At 41.4% G+C, this 24,973-nt stretch overlaps 1 protein-coding gene across 7 annotated transcripts in view; it reads right to left on the bottom strand.

The window, feature by feature from the left end:
- Positions 1-24,973, bottom strand: part of SETBP1 (SET binding protein 1) — a 346,243-nt gene that overhangs the window by 19,195 nt on the left and 302,075 nt on the right. For 6 of the 7 annotated variants that reach the window (XM_037017040.2, XM_037017036.2, XM_037017054.2 and 3 more), the window contains one exon: positions 8,054-8,224. The exons of the other annotated variant lie outside the window; for it this stretch is intronic. In XM_037017040.2, the coding sequence (XP_036872935.2) occupies positions 8,054-8,224 (171 nt within the window). The remainder of the gene's footprint in view (positions 1-8,053; positions 8,225-24,973) is intronic. 7 annotated transcript variants of the gene reach the window in all.

The raw sequence follows: 24,973 nt of genomic DNA, 5'->3' as shown, positions 1-24,973 counted from the left end.
AACATTCTGGGTTCAGTTTCTTCACTCAGCAGCATGAAGAGGTTTACAGAAGCCTCTTCTAGGCTAGTCTAATTCAGACTTGTCTGGTCAATTTCAGTTTAAGCAGTAAGAGAAGGGAGGACGCTCTGGGATCACTCCACTGGCTCCTAGAGGTACAACAGGGAGGACAGGCGAATGCTGCCTCTGTCTGTGTCGTGCACATCCGCCTCACAATCCTTACTCTATTTCCTCTCACTGCCTCCTTTCTCTCTATCCCTCTTTCTCTGTCTCTACTCTCTTTCTGACTGCAGCCTGCCTGGACCGCTAAAGATCACTCTTAATGACCCTCATTACACAGTTCTTTCCCGTTGCCTGGGGCCATTTCTGCAGGAATGAGCAGGGAAGACCTTGCCCCCTTCCCAACAGCTGGGCTGGGTATGCCAATTTCACTGCAACCAAGTTTTTCAGAAACTCTCCATTAATTACAGGAAACCCAAAGCATGGTCCCCCCTTCTCATTAACACAGTTGCTTTCAGTTGCCACTAAATTATCTTGCCACCATTAAACCAACAATCTAATTAGACTTCTGGAAATGGAAAGAGCCAGTGAATAAAGCAGGCACACCACTTTCATCTCAAAACCAATCATAAAATATTTGTGCCCTCTCGTTCGGAGCCACATAAAATCTCCCCCTGGAACAGCCTCCTTTCATTCTCTCCCATTTATAAAGAGGAGCTTGAATACTTGATATAAAATAAGTATCTCAACAGAAATCGCTTCACTTATGGGAGGCTTTCTTTCCAGCATTTTGCCAAGCATGGAGTCCGCATTACAATAATCACACCTGAGTCCCCCCTGCGGTTGATGCTTGCAGCCAAACCTCCCACTGGGCCTCAATGGGGGGCGATGATGCTATCAGAGGGAAGAAGGTAATGTGTATTACTATCATTACTCCATTTTTAAGAGGGTCTGACTGTGGCAAGAGGTGGTTGGGAGCGTAATCTGTATAAAACATTAAGAGAAGATGAATTGAGTTAAACTTCTCACAGACATGGCATTTTAAAACCTGTTACTAAACCTTCTGTCTTTCCTAAAATCTCAGCTTTGGAGAGAAAAAAGTATTAGCTAAATCAAGTCCAGATATGTTTATTGAGTATTAACTATGCACCCAGTACTATGCAAGTTTCTTGACACCCAAATATGACTACAAATTGCTGAATAGTGGTGTTCCTGGCTTTCGCTTTTCTTATTTTCCTTCCATATAACCCAAGGTTCTGGGAATTCATGGGATACTCAATACTCACCACATGGGATAAAAACCTAAGTAGGAAATAGTTGCTGCCCCTGGGAAACTCAAATTCATAATTGGCCACAGAACAATTAAATTAAAGCCTAGGTCCATGTCATCTCCAACTTTTCATTGAGTGGCTCATCCAGAAAATCCCACAGAACCACTGAGGGAAGGGAGACACTAAGGTGTACGTGTTCATCCTTCTTTTCTCTGAATAAATATGTACTCATTTATTGTATATATCATGTCATATAAGATGACTCTTTAACTTGAAAATAATCTTCCCTGGGAGACATCCTGGTAGATTAGCCAGGAGCTGGTCTGCCGTCACTGAATAGAAGATTCTGGAGGTGCCAGAGGTCCCTCTGAGGGTGCTCTCTCTGCTGAACATTCTCAGGATGGTTTGCTGTGTCTGGCACTCATACGGCAAATAAAGACAAATCATTTACCTTTCGACCCTAATGTACATAATGCTAGAGTATGTGTTGTCATGCACCGGATGGTTTTGTGCAGGAAGCAGTTGTTATTCAATGCACTTTGACCAATATTTAATGATTATTGTGGGCCTACCTCAGTGCAAGGTACTGGGGTTTTAAAGTTGAGTAAGGTCTGACCCTAGCGGAGCAGACAGTATAGCATGGGACACAGGCTTGAGTGTAGACACCTTATTAAATACAGGGATTAATGGTCAATGAGTGGGCTTTTAGGGAGCCACAAAGCACAGAGGATGTGGTATCCAACTTGGCCATTGGGTGGTTCTCAAAGTAGGTATAAGGGAAGGCTTCTTAGAGTTAAAGACACCTATGCTGAGTCTTGAAGAATAATCATGAGCTAGCCATCCAAATGGTTTGAGGGTGGCTGAGTGAGGAGTTTGGAACATTCCAGAGTATAACACAGATAACAGCAGTAACAATAATCGCAGCTACAATCAGAGCAGCAACACTAGCCTCATTTGCTGAATGCTCCCTATGTGCCAGGTACTCTGGTAAGAATTTCCTAAGCATTTTCTCATTTATTCCTCACTACAATCCTCTCCACTAGTGGTGTGCTTTTCTCCACTTTACAGATGTGAACACTGAGGTCTGAGATCACCCAGCTGGTAAGTGCAGCTCAGAGACCTCAATGTGATCTGAAGCAAGAACACATGCATTCAACGAGAGCATTGCATGGGCTGTGTGTGTGGCATTAAGAGAAATGAGTCAAAACTTGGAAACATGGCAAATGGAAGGGTGTGTATCCTTGCAGAGTCCCAGGGTGTCCTTTTGCAGGCCTGCCCAGGGATTATTAATTATCTGGGGAAAGGTTGCTGTGCTGGATTTGCTGTCTAGTACTCATCAGAGGCCCAGATTCTGCCAGGTAATGTTAACTTGCAGAACTGTGCCCAGAAAATATGCAAACGATTTCTGTTCTGTAGAAAAGATAGGCCCAGAGGTTATGGTTTTATTGCCCATCAGGACATTCACTGAGCAATCTTGTTTGATGTTTTTTTTCCCCAATGTCTACATTCTTCTAATTTTCCTTTGGACCAGCTGCATCACCCTGTTGGCTGGTTTCCTCATTAAAGAGGTGAAAGCATCTTTGACAGGAGTTTTTGTTTTTCTGAAAAGTATACTCTGACAGTGGGAATTCCAAAGGAGTTCTGGTTGATATTTCTACGGAGATGGGGTTGGAGCAGCAGGCAGGGGTCAGATAAGTTACATGCCTCTCTGGATGTTTATAGCCTTGGCCATGGGGACAGAACAGCTCAAATGCTCCAGGATGTCCAGGTCAAATCAGAAAAGCACCTATTTCCGCCTTTTTGGGCAAAAAAATAAAAAGAAATTTGGGAGGTTTTTCAGAAGGCCTTGGGTGTGCAGGGTCTTCCAGAAAGCACAGCAGCTTCCAGCCTCGCTGGGTCTCTTCATGGCCAGAGCCAAGGGGAAGGGGCTTTTCAGGAGCTTCGCATTTAGCTGAGCTCTCTGGGCAAACAGCCTCATTCTGTGCTGCTTTAACATGGGTCCAAAGATAGCACTTTTCAGACCACCTGAATGATCTGTTTTTAAAATAAAACTTTATTTTCTCTAGAGCATTTTTTTTGGAGGGTTTCTACTGCATATTTTAAATGATTAACCTAGACTTGCAGGAATTTATTTTTCTATTTGAAGACTTCTTCAATTTGTGTACTTATAGCCCTTAGATGTTCCAAATCCTATTAACTTGCACATTTATTTGCTCTTATTTGGTTCTTTTGAAAGACAAGACTTTTGGCTGAATGGACCTGTTATTTTGGTTAGGAGATTCAGATCATGATTCCACACAGGACAACAAGGAAGTAAAAGAAGTAACTTTACAGTTCTTAAACTCTTGTTTATTGCTTTTTGTAACTGGATATTATTTCATTACTCTGGGCCCCTCTCCACAGATGGCAGTTAGTTAAGAGATAAATCAGGCACCCTAGAATTTGTGAGTTAGAAGCAATTTTTACCATCATTTTGCTATAGCTACCAGGATACCGGATTTCATTCTGGTTTCTTTAGAATTAAGGTTTCATTCTTTTATTTGTAAAGGTAATTTTTCAAGCTTAAGGTCCAAACGTATCAGTCAGTTCTGACTGGGCAGATAGTTTGGTTAATAACTAAGTGGTTTACCGAATAGTCTCAGCCTTCAAAAGCAAACTCTAAACACTTAATCAACACTGGAAATGAAACATTTCACTTACTCATAGGCTCTGGTAGTTCTAAAAAGGCAGGTCTTATGGTTTGAGAAAATGCTGCAACAGCTTTGTTGCCAGATATACAAAGTAAGAACTGCACTCACTCTGTTTGCCTCTGTTAAGTCTAACTGGGCTACACCATGAGTAGTTGAGATCTGGTGATGGCAACCCTAATACGCGCCTTTTTTTCTCCTTGGATTCAAGATGAGAAAATACCATGTGTGTGCACCTGTGCAAGAGAGAGAGAGAGGACAAAAAGGATATGCCTGCTTGTTCTGCCATCTTTCCTACTCTAGACTTTCACATGCAGAACCACAGAGATTTTGTTTTTCTTGGTGTTTTACTGAGTTCCTACAGAATTTATAATCTACTTTAATAATATAGTTTCATCTTAAATACAAAGGTTGGGTGGGGGGCATGTTTCAGTAGTGAAATCATGAATTCTCTACACATTGCATGATTTCCCCGAGAAGTTGGTTTAATAGGTAGATCAGAAAAATGAGCCTGACTTATTCAGGTATAGATTATCTGATATGGTTATAAAATCATTACTGGGACAGTATGATGGAAGTTATTTCAAATTACACGTCACTTTGAACAAACTTTATTGAAGCTTTTACTGCATTACCCTTAATTACTCACAATAATGATGCAGTGCTCCCTTGAATTAGACCTCCTTCCTTGCGCCAGGGGACTGCAGCTGATCAATAGCTATTGAGTAGTTTGATCACGGAGGCTGAGCAGCATGAGCACCCGTGGCAGCCGCTGCCATCCCACTCTCAAGAGCTCGCAAACTGACATGTTCTCAGCCTGGCCACCCTCTCCTGCATCTCCTCTTTGGCTTCCTTCACCAAACCAATAACGTCACAATCAGCCTGCCTCCCCGAAACTGAGAAGCTAAAAAAATTGCCTAAAACAAACAAAATACATCCATACACAAATGCACACACTTGAGCAAGAAAATACATATTTTTAAACTTCTGACCTACATTCATTTCTTCCATACTACCAAAAAATGGTGGGAAATGTTCCTCTTTTTTATTTTATGAAAGATTACCTGTTTGAAAGAGTGCTCTTAGGACTATAGCCTGATTAATAACTTGCCAAGTATTTACCAACAGGCTACCACATGTGTGTCAAATGCTTTCCAATGACTGCTAAGCAGTTCCAAGACTGAGTTCATTTTTCTCAGATGTTTCCCACCACGTTTGGTACTGTATAAGCACACAGCTAGCGCCTCACAAACACTCCTTTCACTCATTTATTGAGCATCTACTATGTATCAGGAGCTGTACTAGATACATCAGCATCTGTTGTTTTTGAATGAAAGGAATTTCTAACTAGGTGTATTATTTCTGTATTTTTTTTATCCCAATAAATCATTTCTTAATTTTGCTTTATAAGCCTCTTACTTCTACTCGTTTCTGCTTCTTCCCTTTGCACTTGTCTGGGTCTTTAAAACCATACTTTAGAAATGATGCCCTATTGAGAAATAAGTTGATTTCTGGATACAACATTACTAATTCTAAATTACCATGCTTGTAGTGAAAGACGAAAAAAGGGACTCTCAAGAGAACAAAAATTGAGTTGTGTCATCAAAAATATATAGGACTAATGCACAGGCACCCAGCTGAATGAACTCAAACTCAGAAAGTACATATTAATGGCCTACTGTGTCCTTGACTTAGGTTAAAGCATCAAATTATGAGTTTCATTCACTGTTCTCTAAAAGAAATGAGTCCATTATTATGGAGAAAGAAATCTGCCTTTGCTAATATTGGTCCTAAGGCAGAAGTGAAATTCCCCTGGAAATCAGGCAGTAAGTCAAGAAATGTGAGTTCCAATCCAACTGCATGACCTCAGGCACATCTCTGAATCTCAGGAGCCCTGGTTTCTTCACGTGTGAAACAGTGTGTTGGACATGAGCCAGGCTGTGGGATCCTAACTCTCCCAGGTTTGTGGGAAGCCATTTATCTGAGGGGAGGGGAATCTCAAGAAGGTCTGGCCTCCAGCACCTGGGGTAGATCTCTGGCCTGTTTTCCCCTAAAAGTTCTGCTCAGCAGCTTGAGACCCGGAAATGGACCAAATCTGTGAATTCTCATGAGGGTGTCATTTTAGCACTGCCAAAAATAGACAGCCCATTCCTGCATCCTTAAACAGGAGAGCTTTAACTCAGCAATGATTACCAGAGAGGCAGGTTTAAAAGTTCAATACCCACCTGTTTGTATGCCCATTTGGCATATCTGTAAATGACTGAATGCATACAGAGGAGGCAATACAGAATGTATGGGGTCCCAACAATGCATTCTTGTACACTGAATGGAAAGAGTTCAGGGGAGGAAGAAGGGGGACCACCTGTCTTTTGCTCCTGGGAAATATCTGTGCTTGGCAAGCAGAGGCGGAAACATGCAGGCTAATTTCTAAATCCATAAAGGGAGGTCTCCTGAGCTTAGCTGACAAGGTTGAATAAGCCCACCCACCTGGGGTGGGCAGACCTCTACCCAGTTAAGCGATGACCTCCTGGAGTTCCAGGTGTGGCAGCAGCGTCCACTTCCCGGGCTCTGTCCACATTGCTCCCTCTGCCTGGACGCCCTCCCACAGAGGTGCTACTGATCCATCAGGTCTCAGCGGTAGCTTCTTCCCCATTCCTCTGTGACCTTCCCTTCTCTGATTGCTTCTTGTTCTCATTACTGCCATCACTTACCTGGCATTTCCACCAAAAACTTGTAATTTCATACCTAGCATGGGAAAGATGTGAAGATGCACTGCATGATCTATTATATTTGAGAGTTCATCCCAGTCCTTTAGAGCAAGGTTTCCTATATGGCTGGGGAAAACACGATTTCCAAGAGATGTTAAAAGCTACCTCAGAAAAATGGGTTTTGTGGTCAGGTGATTGTGAAATTCTGTGTCTCTCCCTCCCAGAACTGTACAAAGTCCATTGGTCAATTACAGGTTCTGAAGAGCCTTGTGGAAAGAACAGGTATAATGCAGCATTCCTAACACTCATGTAACTATGAAAACAGCTTTTATCACAGAATATGTACTAAGATTTCATGGAACTCAATGTGGAAAGTGTCATTCTAAGTATTTCTTTATCAGTGCACTCATTCAACAACTCTTAGGGAATGTGCCATCATTCTGTGGGCCACGAAGACAGCAAGAATTTAAATCATGGATTCTACCTCTGAGGTATGTTCAAGTATGTTACAAGGGAGAAGTTAAGTGGAAAAGATTTCTCATGTAGTTATGAGAAAGTATTAAAGGCATGGTTGAGACATTGGATGCTATAGGCACTTGGAGGAGGTGTGACTGACTGAGCCTTGAAGATCTGTGGGATATGAACAGGAACTGAGTAAGGCTGTCCTCAAAGAAAGGTGGTAAGCCAAGCCCAAGGTCTGCCTTCCACACGGGAGGAATGAGAGTTGCAAAGTGGGGGTTGGTGCAGGGACTTGGGGGAGATTATGTGGGCATAGAGGAAGGCACAGCATCTGGGGTGTCTGAATGAGGAGTTTATAGTTTATCAGCTGCCAGTGAGGAGTCTGGTGACTACTGAGGAATTTATGACACCGTGGGGTAGAATGAATCAAGACCTCGGGGAAGCTGACTGCTGTCTCCTGACCTCAGTGAGTGAGAGAGGGAGTGAAATGCAGTGGTGCAGGGCGTGGGGTTTGGACTGGAGCTGGAATCCTGACTGTTCACAGGTTGCTGGGGCACACTTCTTTACTCTTAGCTTCCTCTTCTGAAAGGAGGATACAAGTATTTCTTTCATGGAATTTTTTAATGAGTTACATGAGATAACATATATAAGCCCACGATGCAGAGATCAGTCATTTACTAAGACATGGTTAAGAAGAACGAATCCTGCTGTCCTTCCGTTGCCACTCATGACCCTTTGCCTCTGGGTTCTGAGCTGCTCTCCTTCCTTCCTCGGACCTCCTTCCACCCAGGGCTGGAACAGCACACGTGCTGTGCATGTGGGAGGCTGGCTAATCAGAGAACTCTTACCTACATTCAACAGCACATTCCCAGTGGGCCTTCTGTACGCCCACCTGCTCTGGGGCCAACCCAGAGCATCCGAAAGGGCTCACCTGTGTCTGATGTCGCAGTAGATGCAGCAAGGAGAGACAACACTGGTGTGGGTGGGATCGCAACGCTGTCAACTGTGGCTGGCTTCTTCCTGGTCATCACGGCAGACACAGAGCCCTCGTTCTTACTGTGTGTTGCCATTTGGTCCACTTTTAAGTGGGGACTTGGCATCCCTAAAAAATAATAACCCCAAAGCCAGCAGTGAATTAATGGAATAGGACAGAAGATGGAAAACCTAAAAAGTGATCTATGGAAATGGGAAAATGAGCTGACCTCCTTCTGGCACAGCAAGAGTAAAATCTGAGAATGTGTAAAGAAAAAAAACATGAGCAGCATCACTGGTTTGGGTTTGGTGGCTAAGGTTAGAGGTGATGGCATTCTAGGTTGGCTGCCTGGAGGTGGGGGTCAGGGCATAGGCCTAATGAAGCAGTCATCATCCACTGGGCACAAAGCTTGTCTGTACAGAGGTGTGCACCAGTAGGGGACAAGTGGACCCCACCCCAGTGAGGCCGCTCATCTCTGCTGGCTGGGGAGACAAGATGAGATGAGAAGGAATGACTGGGCAATGATACAGGCTGGCTTGGGTGTTGTTCACCGTAGGTGCTGGGAAGTTCTAAGGAGTTTGGGACTGCTATGGGAAGAAGGCAGGAAGGCTTCCCAGAGCTCATGTTAGAGCAGCATGGTGCTGGGAAGAGTGTGTGCTAAGCATGGGTGGGGAATGGAGCAGCTTCAGACCGGAGCCGCCGACTCCTGGTGGGAGATGCTCTGTGGGGACGTGAATGCATCTCCACTAGGCAAATTGAGGGCTGATTTGGGGGCCTTTGGGTGTCTGGTCACAAAAAGCATCGTAAGTCATGTCTTTATGGTGCTGAAAGGCCTATGTAGACTCCTGTGGGGGCGCCTGGAAGTTCACCCTGTGACAAACTGTAAGAGCTGTTCTGGAACAAGTCCCCTGGACTCCGATCCAGGCACTTTTATTTTTCAGCCATGTGATCAGGAACAAGTTACTTAACCTCCCCCAGCGTTATGCGTCCTCTCTGTACAAATGGGGTGGCGCAGCGTTACCTCTCAGGGTGGCTGGGAGCATTCGTGAGGCTGGTATACACATAACACATATAAAGTGCATAAAGAATCATCTGCAAGGAGGGACATACAAACCTTTAATGGTGGTTATTCTCAGGAAGGGAAGCACAGGGAGGTTTGAGGAGGAAGAGGGGGTTTTTACTTTTACTTTCTAGTCTCCTTTATTGTTAATATTTTAAAAACCACAAACATGTACTAGACTCTTTTTCCATTGAGAAAATAAACATAATTTGGGAAAAATTCTAGGATCTACCAGATCACAGGCATTGGGGTAGACTGATGTGGCTGAAGCCCTGGTTGCTAACAAACCTGAAGTGGGACGGCAGGCCTGAGCCTGTGACAGTTCCCCACACTGGCACTTTGCACCCCAACGGCTGTGCTCCCACCAAAGGAGCAGGCGAACTTCCCACTGCACACCTCTGGAAATCTAAGCAGGTCAGCATTCTCCTGGGTAACAGACCAGTTTCTCCTTTGGAAAAACTCACTGATAATGTCATCTTTGTACCTGCCGACCAGGTTGGGCAGGTAATTCTTTGCTCAAATCATGACAAATTCAGGGAATAAGCCATAAACGGGATTAGCAGGCGGATATTTAACACTTGCTTGGGAACATACTGATTTCAAGTCATTTTAGTTGTACCCATTTTCATGCAAATGTTCACAGCCCAAATTAGTCTCAGTCCACATCACTTCATTAAAGTTGATCTGATCATACCTCTATTGGGCATACTTTGCTACTCAAGTGTTTATGCTACAGAGTATGTTAAAAGTAATTAACACTTAAAACACTCTATAAATCAGATCGTCACTATTTAACTGTCTTGAAAGCCTTAGATAATTTAGGATTTTCTAGACTATAGTACTAGAATTTACTAGTTGCCACCCAATGAATTTGAAAACAAATGAAAGAGAGAGAGAAAAAAAAGGCCCTGACATTTTGTCAGACATTTTTAGGATTTGAGAGGAAACAATCCCAGAAATAGTATACATGGGCAAGAACACTGGATAAGCTTTAAACAAAGGCTAATCTAACAGCATTTGTAATCTACAAAATCTGTCTGAGAGCAGAGGTCTCAGGAGACTAGAATAGGTGATTTGTTGGGATCTAGAGCACTGGGCAGGCTGCCCACTGAAAGTCTTTGCTTGTCTTGCGCCCCAGGTGGCAGTGAGGTCCCAAGGAGAGGTACTCAAATGACCAGTGGGATGCAAAACAGTTTAGAACCAAGATTCCAGAAATGTCGGGTGAGGGCAGAGTGCTGGGACACTTGGAAAGTTTCTTCCAGCATGGGCCTGGCTTCCCTCTCTCCATGGGAGGGAGATTTTTGAAGCAGGAGGTTGATCATAAAGAAACCCAGATAAAGCACTGTGCTGACTGACCCACTGAGATGTGGCCGAGCTCTTCACCCTGAGCCACGAGTAAAGGCGAGGATGGCTTTGATCTGGGAAGGGATCACGATCTCGACTTCAGACAGCAGACTGTATGGACAGCCCACTTGGTGAGTGTGCTCAGGGTATCTCCGCACCCCAACACAGGACAAACTGTCCTGAGGCTTGCATATTTGGAGGCTAGTGCGTTCTTAAAGAAGGAAATAACAATGCTAATAACTTGTGGATCTGACATCTGTTTGTAATTAAAAGACAGAGCCAAGAGGAAATTTTTAAAAGAGTTAAACCTATGGGAAAACATTCTGCTAAAACTTGTTGACCTCTGTGGATAAATTCTTTGCAAAAAACTTTGAAACTTTGCTGTAGCCTATGGAGGGACAGTCACTCATTTTCAAAGGTAATTTCTCATGGACCACTTAAACCCTCAAACTTCTACCTGCACACCCGTGTTTGCATCAGGGACTTAATTTATGGATTCCCACTCCTCCGATGCAGAAGCTGACTTCCTGTTGCCTTGGTTACTTGGAGCTCAGTTCAAGGTTAAAGTACTCCCAAATCAGAATCAGTGGCAGGCGTTGCAACTCGTGGCCAGGTTATTGACTGCCCCAGGATGCGAAAAGGTCAGAGACCAAAGCGCTGTTTACTGCCTTAAGGGTGAGTCAATAGCTTCGATATTTTGATTCTGTTTCTTCCGAAGTAGTAGTTGCTGTTCAATTCCCCCTTCCCCAGGTTGCTCAAGGTCACAGGAGTCATGGAGGATAAACAAGGGTCTATAGCAGCTGATGTTCCCAGGATCCCTTTAATGAGCTCTGTGACCTTGGATAATAAAAACCAGCCTCACCTTAGAGTAATTTGTATGTTGCTCTAGGTTTATAAAACTAGTTATCTACTTTATCTCATTTTCTGTATGGGGAAAACAAACAAAAAAACCTTTGTGGAATGGCTATTTACTCCCCTTTTCTAGATGAGAAAATGTAGGTTCAGAGAGGTCACATAACTTATCTAAAATGACACAGCTGGTAAAAGGTGGTAAGAACTAGATTCTGACTCCTAGTTGGGTCCTCATCTCAGTTTCTTTCAGATAAAGGGGCTGATGGAATCATCACCAAGAGATCATACGTGATTTATTTTGTAACATTCACTATAGAACGCAGTACATCTGGAAATACTATGTGATTAATATAAGCTTGTTGAATCCCTTAATTAATTTTTTAGTTATAAGATTTCCAAGTGCAGATGTTTCCTGGTGACAAAGCTTAGGCTGGAATACTGGGAGACCTTGACACCTGTGCCCCTCTACCTGGCAGAATGCAGGGCTTCCTATGGACTGGGAAGCTTATTACATTGAGCAGCCAGTGGCGTTTAATTTGCAAACAGCGTGGACATGCATCATGCTATTTGCCCCTGGCAGCATCCATGTGGATGATAAGAAGCAGACGGTGAAATTCTGAATTCACAAATAAGGAAACTGAGGCAAAAAGAACCAGGCGATTTGCCCAAGCTCACATACCCTGTTTGTGGAAGAAATGGTGCTGAAGTGGACTCAACTCCATGTTCTTTCTTTTCCCATAAGACACTGACATTTGGATAAACCAGTAAATAACATATTTTCCACAAAAGGAAACTCCTCCTGAAAACTTGATAATAATCCCCTTTCTCATAAATTGGTTGTTAGGCTCTTAAGCTGCTATTTTTTTTTGGTTTGCAAATGAACTTCACTCATGGTAGAAAGCAGCATACATGTTATAGAAACAACAGATACCCTTAGGATTTGGGAAATAATATATTTCTGTGCCAAAGCCAATAAAAATGTTATTTTTGTTGCATTGCCTTATTTATTAATTCAACAAATACTTATTAAACATCTACTAATCCAGGGAGATGAGACAAATCAAAACAGTTGAAGGCCCTGTTTTCAAATAATTATATTCTAATAATCTCTGCCCAGCATAAAGGTAGCTGTTCTTTTTTTAAAAGGGAACTGCAGGATTTTTCAGTGCCTCTGCTACTCAGACAGCATCTTTAGGTAAATCAGAAAAAGACATCCCATCGAGGTGGAGACCGCCCCAAGGACCCAGATCTCAGCAGTGAGGAAGGCAGGGCTCCCTGGGTGCACACGCATCCCCATTGCTCTTGGTTTGGAGAGAGGAGCACGGAGATGTCTGAGCCCCACTGCCTTTGACCAGGTGCCTGTGGGCAGTGAACAAACAACCTGCTCAGACATTGGTGGTGGCCCTACCAATACATGTTTTGTGTCAGAGCAGTTTTCGTTCATTCTAGGACCTTGAGAGATGACAGACAGGCAAGCTTAGTCTTTTTTTTATCTTTTTATTTTTTATTAAGGTATAATAAACCTTTTGTTAAGGTTTATTAAGATATACACTCTTACGAAGGTTTCACATGAAAAAACAGTGTGGTTACTACATTCACCCGTATTATCAAGTCTCCACCCATACCCCAATGCAGTCACTGTCCATCACTGTAGTAAGATGCTACAGATCCACACTATGTGCCTTCTCTGTGCTACACTGTTCTCCCCGTGACCCCCACACCATGTGCACTAAACAATACCCTTCAATCCCCTTCTCCCATTGTCCCTACCTACCCTCCCACATCCCTGCCCTTTGGTAACCACTAGTTCAGTCTTGGAGTCTCTGACTCTGCTGCTATTTTGGTCCTTCAGTTTTGCTTTGTTGTTATACTCCCCAAATGAGGGAAATTATTTGGCACTTGTCTTTCTCCGCCTGGCTTATTTCACTGAGCATAATATCCTCCAGCTCCATCTATGTTGTTGCAAATGGTAGGATTTGTATCTCTCTTATGGCTGAATAGTATTCCATTGTGTATATGTACCACCTCTTCTTTATCCATTCATCTACTGATGGACACTTAGGTTGCTTCCATATCTTGGCTATTGTAAATAGTGCTGTGATAAACATAGGGGTGCATATGTCTTTTTGAATCTGAGAAGCTGTATTCTTTGGGTAAATTCCAAGGAATGGGAGTCCTGGGTCAAATGGTATTTCTATTTTTAGTTTTTTGAGGAACCTCCATACTGCTTTCCACAATGGTTGAACTAGCTTACATTCCTTCCCTGCAGTGTAGGAGGGTTCTCCTTTCTCTGCATCCTCGCCTGCATTTGTTGTTCTTAGTCTTTTTGATGCTGGCCATCCTTACTGGTGTGAGGTGATATCTCATTGTGGTTTAATTTGCATTTCTCTGATGATTAGTGATGTGGAGCATCTTTTCATGTGTCTGTTGGCCATATGAATTTCTTCTTTGGAGAACTGTCTCTTCATATCCTCTGCCCATTTGTTAATCGGGTTATTTGCTTTTTGGGTGTTGAGGCATGTGAGTTCTTTATATATTTTGGATGTTAACCCCTTGTCAGATATGTCATTTACAAATATATTCTCCCATACCATAGGATGCCTTTTTGTTCTGTTGATGGTGTCCTTTGCCGTATAGAAACTTTTTAGTTTGATGTAGTCCCATGTGTTCATTTTTGCTTTTGTTTCCCTTGCTCAAGGACATGCGTTCAGGAAGAAGTTGCTCATGTTTATATTCAGGAGATTTTTGCCTATGTTGTCTTCTAAGGGTTTTATGGTTTCATGACTTACATTCAGGTCTTTGATCCACTTCAAGTTTTCTTTTGTGTATGGGGTTAAACAATATCCAGTTCCATTCTCTTGCATGTAGCTGACCAGTTTTGCCAACACCAGCTGTTGAAGAGGCTGTCATTTCCCCATTGTATGTCCATAGCTCCTTTATCATATATTAATTGATCACATATTGTTGGGTTTATGTCAGGGTTCTCTAGTCTGTTCCATTGGTCTATGGTTCTGTTCTTGTGCCAGTACCAAATTGTCTTGATTACTGTGGCTTCGTAGTAGAGCTTGAAGTTGGGGAGCAGAGTACCCCCTGCTTTATGCTTCCTTTTCAGGATTGCATTGGCTTTTCAGGGTCTTTTGTGGTTCCATATGAATTTCAGAATGATTTTCTCTAGTTCATTGAAGAATGCTGTTGGTATTTTGATAGGAATTGCATTGAATCTGTAGATTGCATTAGGCAAGATGGCCATTTTGACAATATTAATTCTTCCTATCCATGAGCATGGGATGTGTTTCCATTTATTGGTATCTTCTTTAATTTCTCTCATGAGTGTCTTGTAGTTTTCTGAGTGTAGGTATTTCACTTCCTTGGTTAGGTTTATTCCTAGGTATTTTATTCTTTTTATGCAACTGTGAATGGAATTGTTTTCCTGATTTCTCTTTCTACTAGTTCATGGTTAGTGTATAGGAATGCCACAGATTTCTGTGTATTAATTTTGTATCCTGCAACTTTGCTGAATTCAGATAACAGATCTAGTAGTTTTGGAGTGGATTCTTTAGGGTTTTTTATGTACAATATCATGTCATCTGCAAACCGTGACAGTTTAACTTCTTTCTTGCCAATTTGGATGCTTTGCATTTCTTTGTGTTGTCTGATTGCCATGACTAGGACCTCCAGTACTATGTTGAAAAGAAGTGGGGAGAATGGGCATCCTTGTCTTGTTCCCGATCTTAAAGGAAAACCTTTCAGCTTCTTACTGTTCAGTATAATGTTTGCTGTGGGTTTGTCATATACGGCCTTTATTATGTTGCAGTACTTTCTCTCTATACCCATTTTGTTGAGAGTTTTTATCATGAATGGATGTTGAATTTTGTCAAATGCTATTTCAGCATCTATGGAGATGATCATGTGGTTTTTGTCCTTCTTTTTGTTGATGTGGTGGATGATGTTGATGGATTTTTGAATGTTGTACCATCCTTGCATCCCTGGGATGAATCCCACTTGATCTTGATGGATGATCTTTTTGATGTATTTTTGAATTCGGTTTGCTAATATTTTGTTGAGTATGTTTGCATGTATGTTCATCAGGGATATTGGTCTGTAATTTTCTTTTTTTGTGGTGTCTTTACCTGGTTTTGGTATTAGAGTGATGCTGGCCTCATAGAATGAGTTTGGAAGTATTCCCTCTTCTATTCTTTGGAAAACTTTAAGGAGGATGGGTATTAGGTCTTCATTAAATGATTGATAAAATTCAGTGGTAAGGCCATCTGGTCCAAGGGTTTTGTTCTTAGGTAGTTTTTTGATTACCATTTCAATTTTGTTGCTGGTAATTGGTCTGTTCAGATTTTATGTTTCTTTCTGGGTCAGTCTTGGAAGGTTGTATTTTTCTGGAAAGCTGTCCATTTCTTCCAAGTTATACACTTTTTTAGCATATAATTTTCATAGTATTCTCTAATAATTCTTTGTATTTCTGTGGTGTCTTTAGTGATTTTACCTTTCTCATTTCTGATTCTGTTTATGTGAATAGACTCTCTTTTTTTCTTGATAAATCTAGGTAGGGGTTTATCTATTTTGTTTATTTTCTCAAAGAACAAGCTCGGTCTTATGTAGAATACTATTCAGTGACCTTCCAGTCAATCATTTAAAAATTAACAATTATTTGAGTGCTGACAAGCACAACTCGGAAGATGGCATCTCTGTCTTTGCAGAGAAGGTTTAGAAGTGGAAAGTGGGATAAGACAGAAACACTTACAAAACTGATAATCCAAATGAGACAGGAAGCCAAATGAGTCCTCCACAAATTAGAAGGAAAATGAGATCTCAGTGGGATCTGTGGTGGTCTTGTGCTCATCCATTTATTAATTCAACATTCATTAAGAACCTGTAAGTGTCAGACATCATTAAGCACAGGGTACATGAACCCTGTCTGAATGGGGGCCACCATCCACTCAGGAAGACAGATAGAGGTACAAAACTCCTGTATGGAGTTTTGTGATGGGTAGAACTCAATTAACTAGGAGTGGCGGGAGGGCCTGCCAGGTCTGGGAAATGACAAAAGCAAAAGCAGAAATAACAAGCCTCCTTTGAGCAACCCAAACAAGACTGCTTGGGAGGGGTCATTAAAACTGAAAGCGAGGAGGTGTGTTTGGAAAGGCAGTTGGGAAAAATTAATCCATATTTCATCAGATAAAGTTAGTGCTGCCCTCCTACATGTCTTACTGTCCTAGGCAGACTTCTGCAATAGGACTTCTCTCTTCTTATGTAATGATTTGTTCATTTCTCTGACAATTCTTCGGGAGAACTAGAATTCATGTGAAACCATGTCTTTTTGATTCCTCAGTACTTAGCTTGATAGATACTAAGTGCTCAAAAAATGTTGGATGGATCAATGGACAAACAGAATAAACATTTATCCTTTTAGGCCCAAATCTTCAGGGGAAGCTGCCCTAACTACTTTAGTCTACACACAGTCTTCTATTTTTTAACTCCTTTTTCTGCATAATATAGAGTAGAGGTGAAGAATATATTCTTTGGAAGATTACTAGCTATGTGATTTTGGGCAAGTTACAGCAACTTTCTATGCCTCAGTTTCCTCCAACTATTAAGTGAAATTATTGTGAGGATTAAAGGAGTTAATGTAGACAGAAAATAACACCCCTCTGGTAAAGATGTCCACTTCCTATTTTCTAGAAACTGTGAATATGTTATGTCATGTGGCAAAGGAGAATTAAGGTTGAAGACAGAATTAACTTTGCTAAGCAGCCAACCTTTACACAGGGAGAGCATCCTTAATTGCCAAAGGGTCAAAATGTAACCAAAAGGGTCCGTGAAAGTGGAAGAAGGAGGCAGAAGAGAAGACTTAGAGAAAGAGTTGGGGTGATGGAAGCAGGGTAAGAGAGATGCTACATTGCTGGTTCTGGAGATGGAGGAGAGATATGGGTGAGGGATGCAGATGGCTTCTGGAAGCTTGAAAAAGCAAGGCAATGGATTCTACCCCATATTTTCCTGAAAGAAATCAGCCCTATTTAGGCTTTGATTTTTAGTTCAGCAAGACCTATTTTGGACTTCTGCCCCCTAATACTGTTAAGATGATATATTGCATTGTTTAAGCCAGTAAGTTTGTGGAACTTTAGGAACTTTATTACAGCAGCAACAGGAAACTAATACATACATATATAATATATATATATATAAGCACTTAATATGGTGCCTAGCAATAATAAGCACCCAGTTGTGCTGTTATTATTTTTTAGCAGTATATCATCTCATTTTAAATTTATTTCATATATTCGAATCATGTGTGTCCCCTACAGATTTCAACTCCTTAGGAAGCAGAGAGTTTATGTATTCTTTTCCTATATCTTCCTAGCATAAAGCTCACAAAGAAATAATTTTATGAATATTTATAGTCAATAAACTGTATGAGAAACAAATAATTTAATATGAAAGTTAAAGAGTCTGGAGTTCTGAGACACTGAATTACTGCAGGCTCTGTCCCACACTTACTGGGTGAACTTGAACAAGACTTGGAATCTAGCCAAACTTCTGTTTCCTCTTGGTCAGAATCTCTTTTAGCTCTATTATTCTGTTTCTGGGCTTTCTAGATTCAGAGAAACCACCAAATAATGTGATCAGTTCTTGCCTCTCTTAATTCAGAAATACAGAAATGGGCTGAGAAGATGATATTGTTCATTGGAACTTCACAGATTTATATTAAAGAGTCTTTATGCATTAAACTCTAATGATGTAGAAGTTAGTCCTTTCTGGTCCTGTAGTGAAAAGTTCATGCCAGATGAACAAGAGCATACTTAGTGTATCGTACTATGAAATTGGTTTCATTTCCATGTATGCATTGTCTCTTCTCTTGTTAATACCGTCCAAAATACCCTTTTATATTTTTCAGAGAACAGGTACTATTCTGTGATGGAAGGTATTTTCTAGAAGTGCCCAGTGGTATCATCCAGAATGGAAATAGATCTGATACAAAAATTGCAAAGAGGAGATAAACCGACTAAGAGGTTTTTAATCTTCCTGCATCTTAGACATCAGAACCTTTTCTTTGGGAAAAAAAAAGTTCACATGCATACACCACAGACAGAACATATTTCATATGTAGCTTGAGGTTCACAGATACGCTTTTAAGCTCAGGTTAGAAACCTTGTCTGCCCAAGTTTATTTCTACACACACGCACATACACGCGCGCGTGCGCGCGCGCGCACACACACACACACACACACACACACACACACACACACAAGTGCATCACAGGACAAAGGGCAGACAGATAGAACCAGGCAGAATGCTGATGTAACTGCTCCCAAGCATAAAAAAATGTACAGACAATAGAGTGGTACTCTGAAAAATATAACAAAGGGGTTTTCAAAAGGTATTAACAAGGGAAGAAACAATGCATACATGTAATTAAAACCAATTTAGTAGCACAATGCACCAAGCATGCTCTTGTTGCATATTTGGTGATCAGTAGTTTAAGAATTCACTACTGTAATGTTCCTAAAGCATGTTACAGGCTTCACCACTGAATGAACACAAAGGTGCTTCAGCAAGGTAAGAATCAGCCAGTTTATAGTTAGTCAGGCCCTTCAAGGGCAACTGAGCCCCAGAGAGGGGATGTAACTTGTTTTGCCTTGTGTCATACAGAAAGGATGGCAGAGCCAGGTTCTGACCCTGGTTTTATTCTTGGACTGTCTCAAGCCAGCATGTTGGCTTTGTGCTACAAGGATTACATTCTGAGACTTCACAGAAGCAGTTTTCTTGTTTTCCTAGTGCATGCTTGTTATTTACATTCACAGAGCAGCTTAAAAACAGAGTCAAAAATTAGATTTGATCTAAGCTATATGACCATTGACTCTGGGAGAGTCTTCCCTAGATTCTCCCTCATACGAAGGGCTCAGTAGTCAATGCTGGTTAATAAGAGAGTCTTTTGTAGTGTCTTCCTTTTTACCTTTAGAGCACAGACTCGTGGAGCACATCTGCATGGTAATACAGATCTGGATGCTAACTGGGTCACCTTATTTGCATTTTGATTACTGCTTATTTAGAAGCCACATTGAGAAAAGAGCTTGATATCAGGAGCTTAAATGCATGTGTGTGTCTATAAATATATGTATAAATAGATAAATGCATATTTACTGGCTTGTGAAAGATCAGTCCAATATGTACTCATTTCTCATGGACATATCTGTAGGAGTCTGGTCATGTATGGATGTTAGGATTATAAATGTGGTTATGGAATCTAATTATTCTTCACAATGCAGTATCACCCACTGTAGAGACACACTGCACCAGCTAGAAAAGTCAATTTAGCATATATGCCCCTTGTTAAGTAGTGATCTTTTTATGTACGGGAAAGTTGCATTGTTTTAAGAGCTTTAATGGGGTCCTTTCTTCAACTACCTACTTTTGTTCCCCTATTCAGATTCATCCTATAGAATGCAAACACATTATGACCATGTGCAGGCACACACATAAGGACACAGAATGTGTGCTAGAAAAGCTCTTTTCTTTGCAACAGAAGAGAAAAAAAAAATCACAGGAACTCAGACCCATCATTAGATAGATCTCCTAATCTTTATCTCTAGTAGTTCAGTCAGACGCGCTAATACCATGATGATGGCTTTGAAATCTCTTAGGAATTGGATGAGGAGAAGTGATAGTGATGAACTCCTAGCTAATAAACACAGAGTGCTTATTTCGGCAGAATGATCAATTTCTAGATGTCCTGAGGCTTGTCTGATACAGTTGATTTACTCATCCTCGCTTACCTCACTAATAAAGCCAAAGTCCACCATCAGATTACAGAGATGCCTAGGATTTCTTAAAGGGGCAGAAAAAAGCTAAGGTAGCATTCATCCCATCCCTTTGCACATCATTCCCTGCCCACAGTCCTGGAAACCCCAGTTGGCTTCTTCACTGATACTCTCCACTCAGTAGACTTTGGGCTAGTACAGTAATACAGACAATTAATTTGTTATCTTGTTAGTGGAAATTTAATGCAATGATCTAAAAGAACTCTTACATATTGTGATAAACTTTAGTGCTTCCAGGCGGCTCCCTTTGCATTGGGTTCATTTCACATCTCATCCATTATGTAAATGAGATTTGGAAATAGTTGAGTTTCACTAATGGAGCTCAACTCTGATGGATTGGAGAGAGTCAGCCCTACTGAAACTAATGAGGTTAAATGCATCTCAACATTTCTTTCTACTTGGTTGATTATGCAAGCCTCTATTCAAGAAATGGGATGCAGTGCACTTTTTTTCCCAACAATTCTCCAAGGAAATTTTGCTGTTGCCAGACCCCAAAGTCGCCAAAAATAAGTTTGGTTTGGATAATGCCTGTACTGGTTCAACTGTTGTATGGTGCACAAAGCAGAGCTAATGGACAACAAGCCATTACATGCAGCAAGCCTGTTACTATGATTTAAGATAAAAGGGGAGTATTTAAATAGATGATGGTTCAGAGGAGGTGTCTCAGTCATCCAGAGAAAGGTGAGGGAAAATTTCCAGAAGCAGACAATGGGAATGAAGAACACTTCATGGGGCTTGAGATCAGAGAAGGAAACTTAGTCACTGGGGAGGTTTAGAGCTGGCAGGGAGAATATAGCATTTGATTCAAAGATTTATAGGGAGTCAATCCAGTTACTGAGGGTCTAGTCTTGAGACAGAGATAAGAAGGACTTCTGCTCTGAATTTCACTTGGGAGGCCAAGAAATGGGAGCTCCAAAGACAGAAGGCAGGATGCTATTAAAAACAGAAACAAGCACGTCAGGAACCATCCAGGGTCATGGAATCAGCAAGGTGAGGATGAGATACTAGTTCAGATTAAAAAAAAATCTGTAGAATTTTCAGCAGTTATTTGAAAAGGCAGGGGGTGTTGAATGGAGAAAAGTAAAACAAAGACATGGACACAGAAGAAGCATTCTGTACAAGGGAGAATCAGCACCCAAATGCATTAGCCAGTGAAATACAGCACCTCAAGGAAAGGGGTTTGAAGCTGGTGGGTAAGGCTGTGATCTTGGCGTCAAATGCCCTTGGTTTAAAACCCAGCTCTGTTGCTTAACTAGGTCTTTGACCTGGTTCGAGTTATTTAACTTCTCAAAGCTTCAGTTTCCTAGTTTAAAATGAAAAGTTTAATAAACCACCTACCTCAGAGGGTTATCATGGGGATTAAATGAGATAATACCTATAAGATGCTTAGCACAGTGACTGGCACAGAGAATGTGCTCAGTACAAGGCATCCAGGAACTAGTACCGGAAATGTTAGATATTTACAAGGTGATTAGATGGAGGCTACCAGATGTCTGACTGGAGGGCTGGTAATTTGGAGGCGAAGTTGCTGGGGAAATTAACGCTCTGTCTCAGCCATCTCAACTAACTTCCAACTCTCTGAAAGCTGGGATCCCTGTAAGAAAGTTTGTCAACTTTTAAACATTCGACTTGATGACATAGTTTTGATAAATTGTTGGTGGTTGGCAGTAAGGAAGCAGTTTTGTTCTGTGTTAATTTATTCAGTAAAAGTTTCAGTGCCTACCGTGAACACAACTCCAGGCCCTTTGGGAGACGCTTAAAATACAAGAAACAGTCCTGTCTTTGGGTAGTCAAATATTTAGTTGAAAGAACAAGATGCAGGAACAAGGAATTTAAATAAAAATAACTATCTCCCCTGAGCCGAAAAAACCACCCATATTACCTTCCATTGCACCTGGGGTCATCTAGAGATCTATCAGGGAGATTTTAACTAGCATATATTCTTAAACAATAGTTTAAAATGGAATTTATTAATCATATAACTTGTATACAAACATAAATAATTGATATGGCTGATTAAGAATAAGAATTATATTAATATAGATGCTATAGTAGAAGTAACAAGGTACTCAGTATGATCAAGTTTATGGAAAGGCAGCATTTCAAAGTGGTTAAAAGGGTGAGCTCTGAGCTCACATTCCCTGTGGCTAAATCATAGTTCTATAAGCTACGGGTTGTCTGAACCTGGGTAACTTGTATAACATTTCTGTGCTTCTGTTTTCTTATCAGTAATGGAATTAATAATAGTACCTAACTCACCTAAATCTGAGGATATAAAATAAATCTCTGTCCTCAAAGTACTGGAGGCAAAGATGTAAATACTAATTTTTAATGCTCTGTGAGGACAACAGGAATAGGTAAAAGAGCCATGATTATCAAGGGCAAAGAATGACTGCCCTGCTGGGTCAGGAAGGACTTCACTGAGGAGGTGACACTTCACTGGGCCTTTAACCATCTGGAAGCATTGGCTGAAAGGGGATGAATGGAATTCCAAGAAGAGTGAGAGCAGGTGCAAAGGCACAGAGCATAAAACAGAATGGCGTGTTTAGAGAAAGCCAAGAATTCTTGGATGCCTACAATACAGTTTCTAAGGTGGTTGGGTGAAGTATAACAGAAGACAGGGCCCTGAGTCAGGCTGGAAATGGTGCTAGGAGTGTGGATTTCTCCAGTGGGTAAGGAGGCATCATGAATGATTTCCAAGTAGACACTCAAACACCCAACAGTGGGGAAGAGGTGGTTCGTCCCCTCTGTGTTCAACTTGGATTAGAAAGAATAAAAGCTGCTCTGGTGGGTTTCTGAGAAGACATCCAACAGAAGCTAAGATATTTAAAATCAAGAGTAAAAATTGAACCTTTAAATCAAACACTAACCAGTGTGCCCAACTGTACATAGCTCCTACTCGCTTCTCCCTCCATTTCTTTATTCTTTCATGTATCTTTATTGGGTGGATTCTGAATTAAAACTCCCTTTCAAAGCACTAAGGGTGAGACATTGAAGAGTAAGTTACAGTTCTTGCCCTAAAGACACCTAGAGTCATGCTCATATTTTTGTAAATTATATCTTGTTTTCTTCATTTGGACAGCGCACTCTTTAGATGAAACTGGTGATGAGGGCTTTTAGAAAGTCATGTTTTCCAGAAGGTAAGTCCCCACCTACTGCACGTGTCCTGCCGCTGTGGATTTACACACTCTGCACTGAGGCTCCCATTCTCTTCCTGTCTTCATGGGCTGGGAATTTGATACAGTATTTGAAGGATTTCATTCCCAATATGTAATCTCCTGATAGTCCTCAATCTCAGACCACTAAAGAAGCTTTCACACAGGAAAGAAAATGGGAAGTTAGGGGAGAGAAGTGGAAATAACTGGATGACAATGACCGGGAGTGGACACTTCTTCAGTATAAGAGGACAGACATGCAGATAGAAATCATGCAGGTAGTTTAAGCAGGAGAGCAGAGATGGCCAGGCAAAGGCTTGAGGCCATGCTGGGGACTAGTGTCAGTTCCTAAAGAAGCAGATGTATTACAGCTTTAAACCACGGCATCCTAACAACTTGTTAAAATAGAGTCAAGATGGTTATTAGTTGGTATAAATCCCAAACTAAATTTTATTAAATTCAAATTTCATGGCTTCTTTAACTTATAAACTGAAGTCAGTCCAGCAAGTTATAAATATCAGCGGATGACTATGTGCTAGTAATATTCATGTATTTATTTACCTATTTGTTTATTCCAAAAAACATCTACTGAGCATCCACAATGAAGAAGGAACTTTGGCAGACCTTGGTAAAAATGCCATTGCTGTACAACATCAAGATGGACAAGAATTAGAATAATGGTTGAATAAGGGCAGTCATGATTATCACCCTAACTGAAGACAAGCCATGCACATTGACTCTCAGGCTGCTAAAGAAACAGGAATAGTGAAGCCAGAAACAGCTCCCATTTATGGAAGAATATGCAACAGAGGATGAGCCATGTTGCATAGAGGTTGTCTGGAATATTTTGTACACTGGCCCACCGATTCATTTAGAACCATGTTGGGCAAGGGCATTTCCACACGGGGTGACTTGGTATATTCTCTGCACGGTTTACAGCCATGAAGAAATGCTATGGAGTGTGGGGGAGGGGCACAGAGGCTCAGGAGATGGGATTTCCAGGCTCCCTTACCTTGAGTTCTATGATTTTGGTAATGTCACTTCTTTTTGTCCTGAGTTTCTTTATGGTCTTTAATTCCTTCTAATTCTGCATCTTGGGTAGATAGAAAAGAGTTTCCTGTGTTAATCAGGAGGGATACTGTAAGGGAAGATTTGAGAGCCAAACATGGGAAGCGCTTCTGTTTTTGAGAACAGAACAGAGAACTCACTTTTATCAGATAAACCAAATAACGTGCCATAGTTACTGGACACAAAAGTGCCTGGGAAGCGCAGTCAAGCCCAGGCTCGTCTGGGTGTTTCTATCGTGTGTTCCACCCACAGGGCTGTGGGTGCCTCATGGTAACAATGACTCAGGAGGGCATGCCCTAGAGCTGCCCTACAGGGAGGCCACTTTTTAATGAAGTCTTTCTGGTCACTTCAGGACCGACTAAATGTCCTTGGATGGAGATCAATTACATGTGTCGCTTTTAATCTAAACCTCTCTACAACCCTACGAAGAAGATAATACTAACCACATGTTATAGGTGAGGAAAATGAGGCTGAGAGATGTTAAATAACACATTCAGGGTCTCTGGACAATTAATGTTAGCAGGAATTTGAACCCAAGTATCTGTCAGGTGCTTTGCTATAAGCTGCCTT

This window comes from Manis javanica, chromosome 9 (genome assembly GCF_040802235.1).
Source record: "Manis javanica isolate MJ-LG chromosome 9, MJ_LKY, whole genome shotgun sequence".
NCBI classification, from domain to species: Eukaryota; Metazoa; Chordata; class Mammalia; order Pholidota; family Manidae; genus Manis; species Manis javanica.
This window is presented reverse-complemented; position numbering and strand designations above follow the sequence as displayed.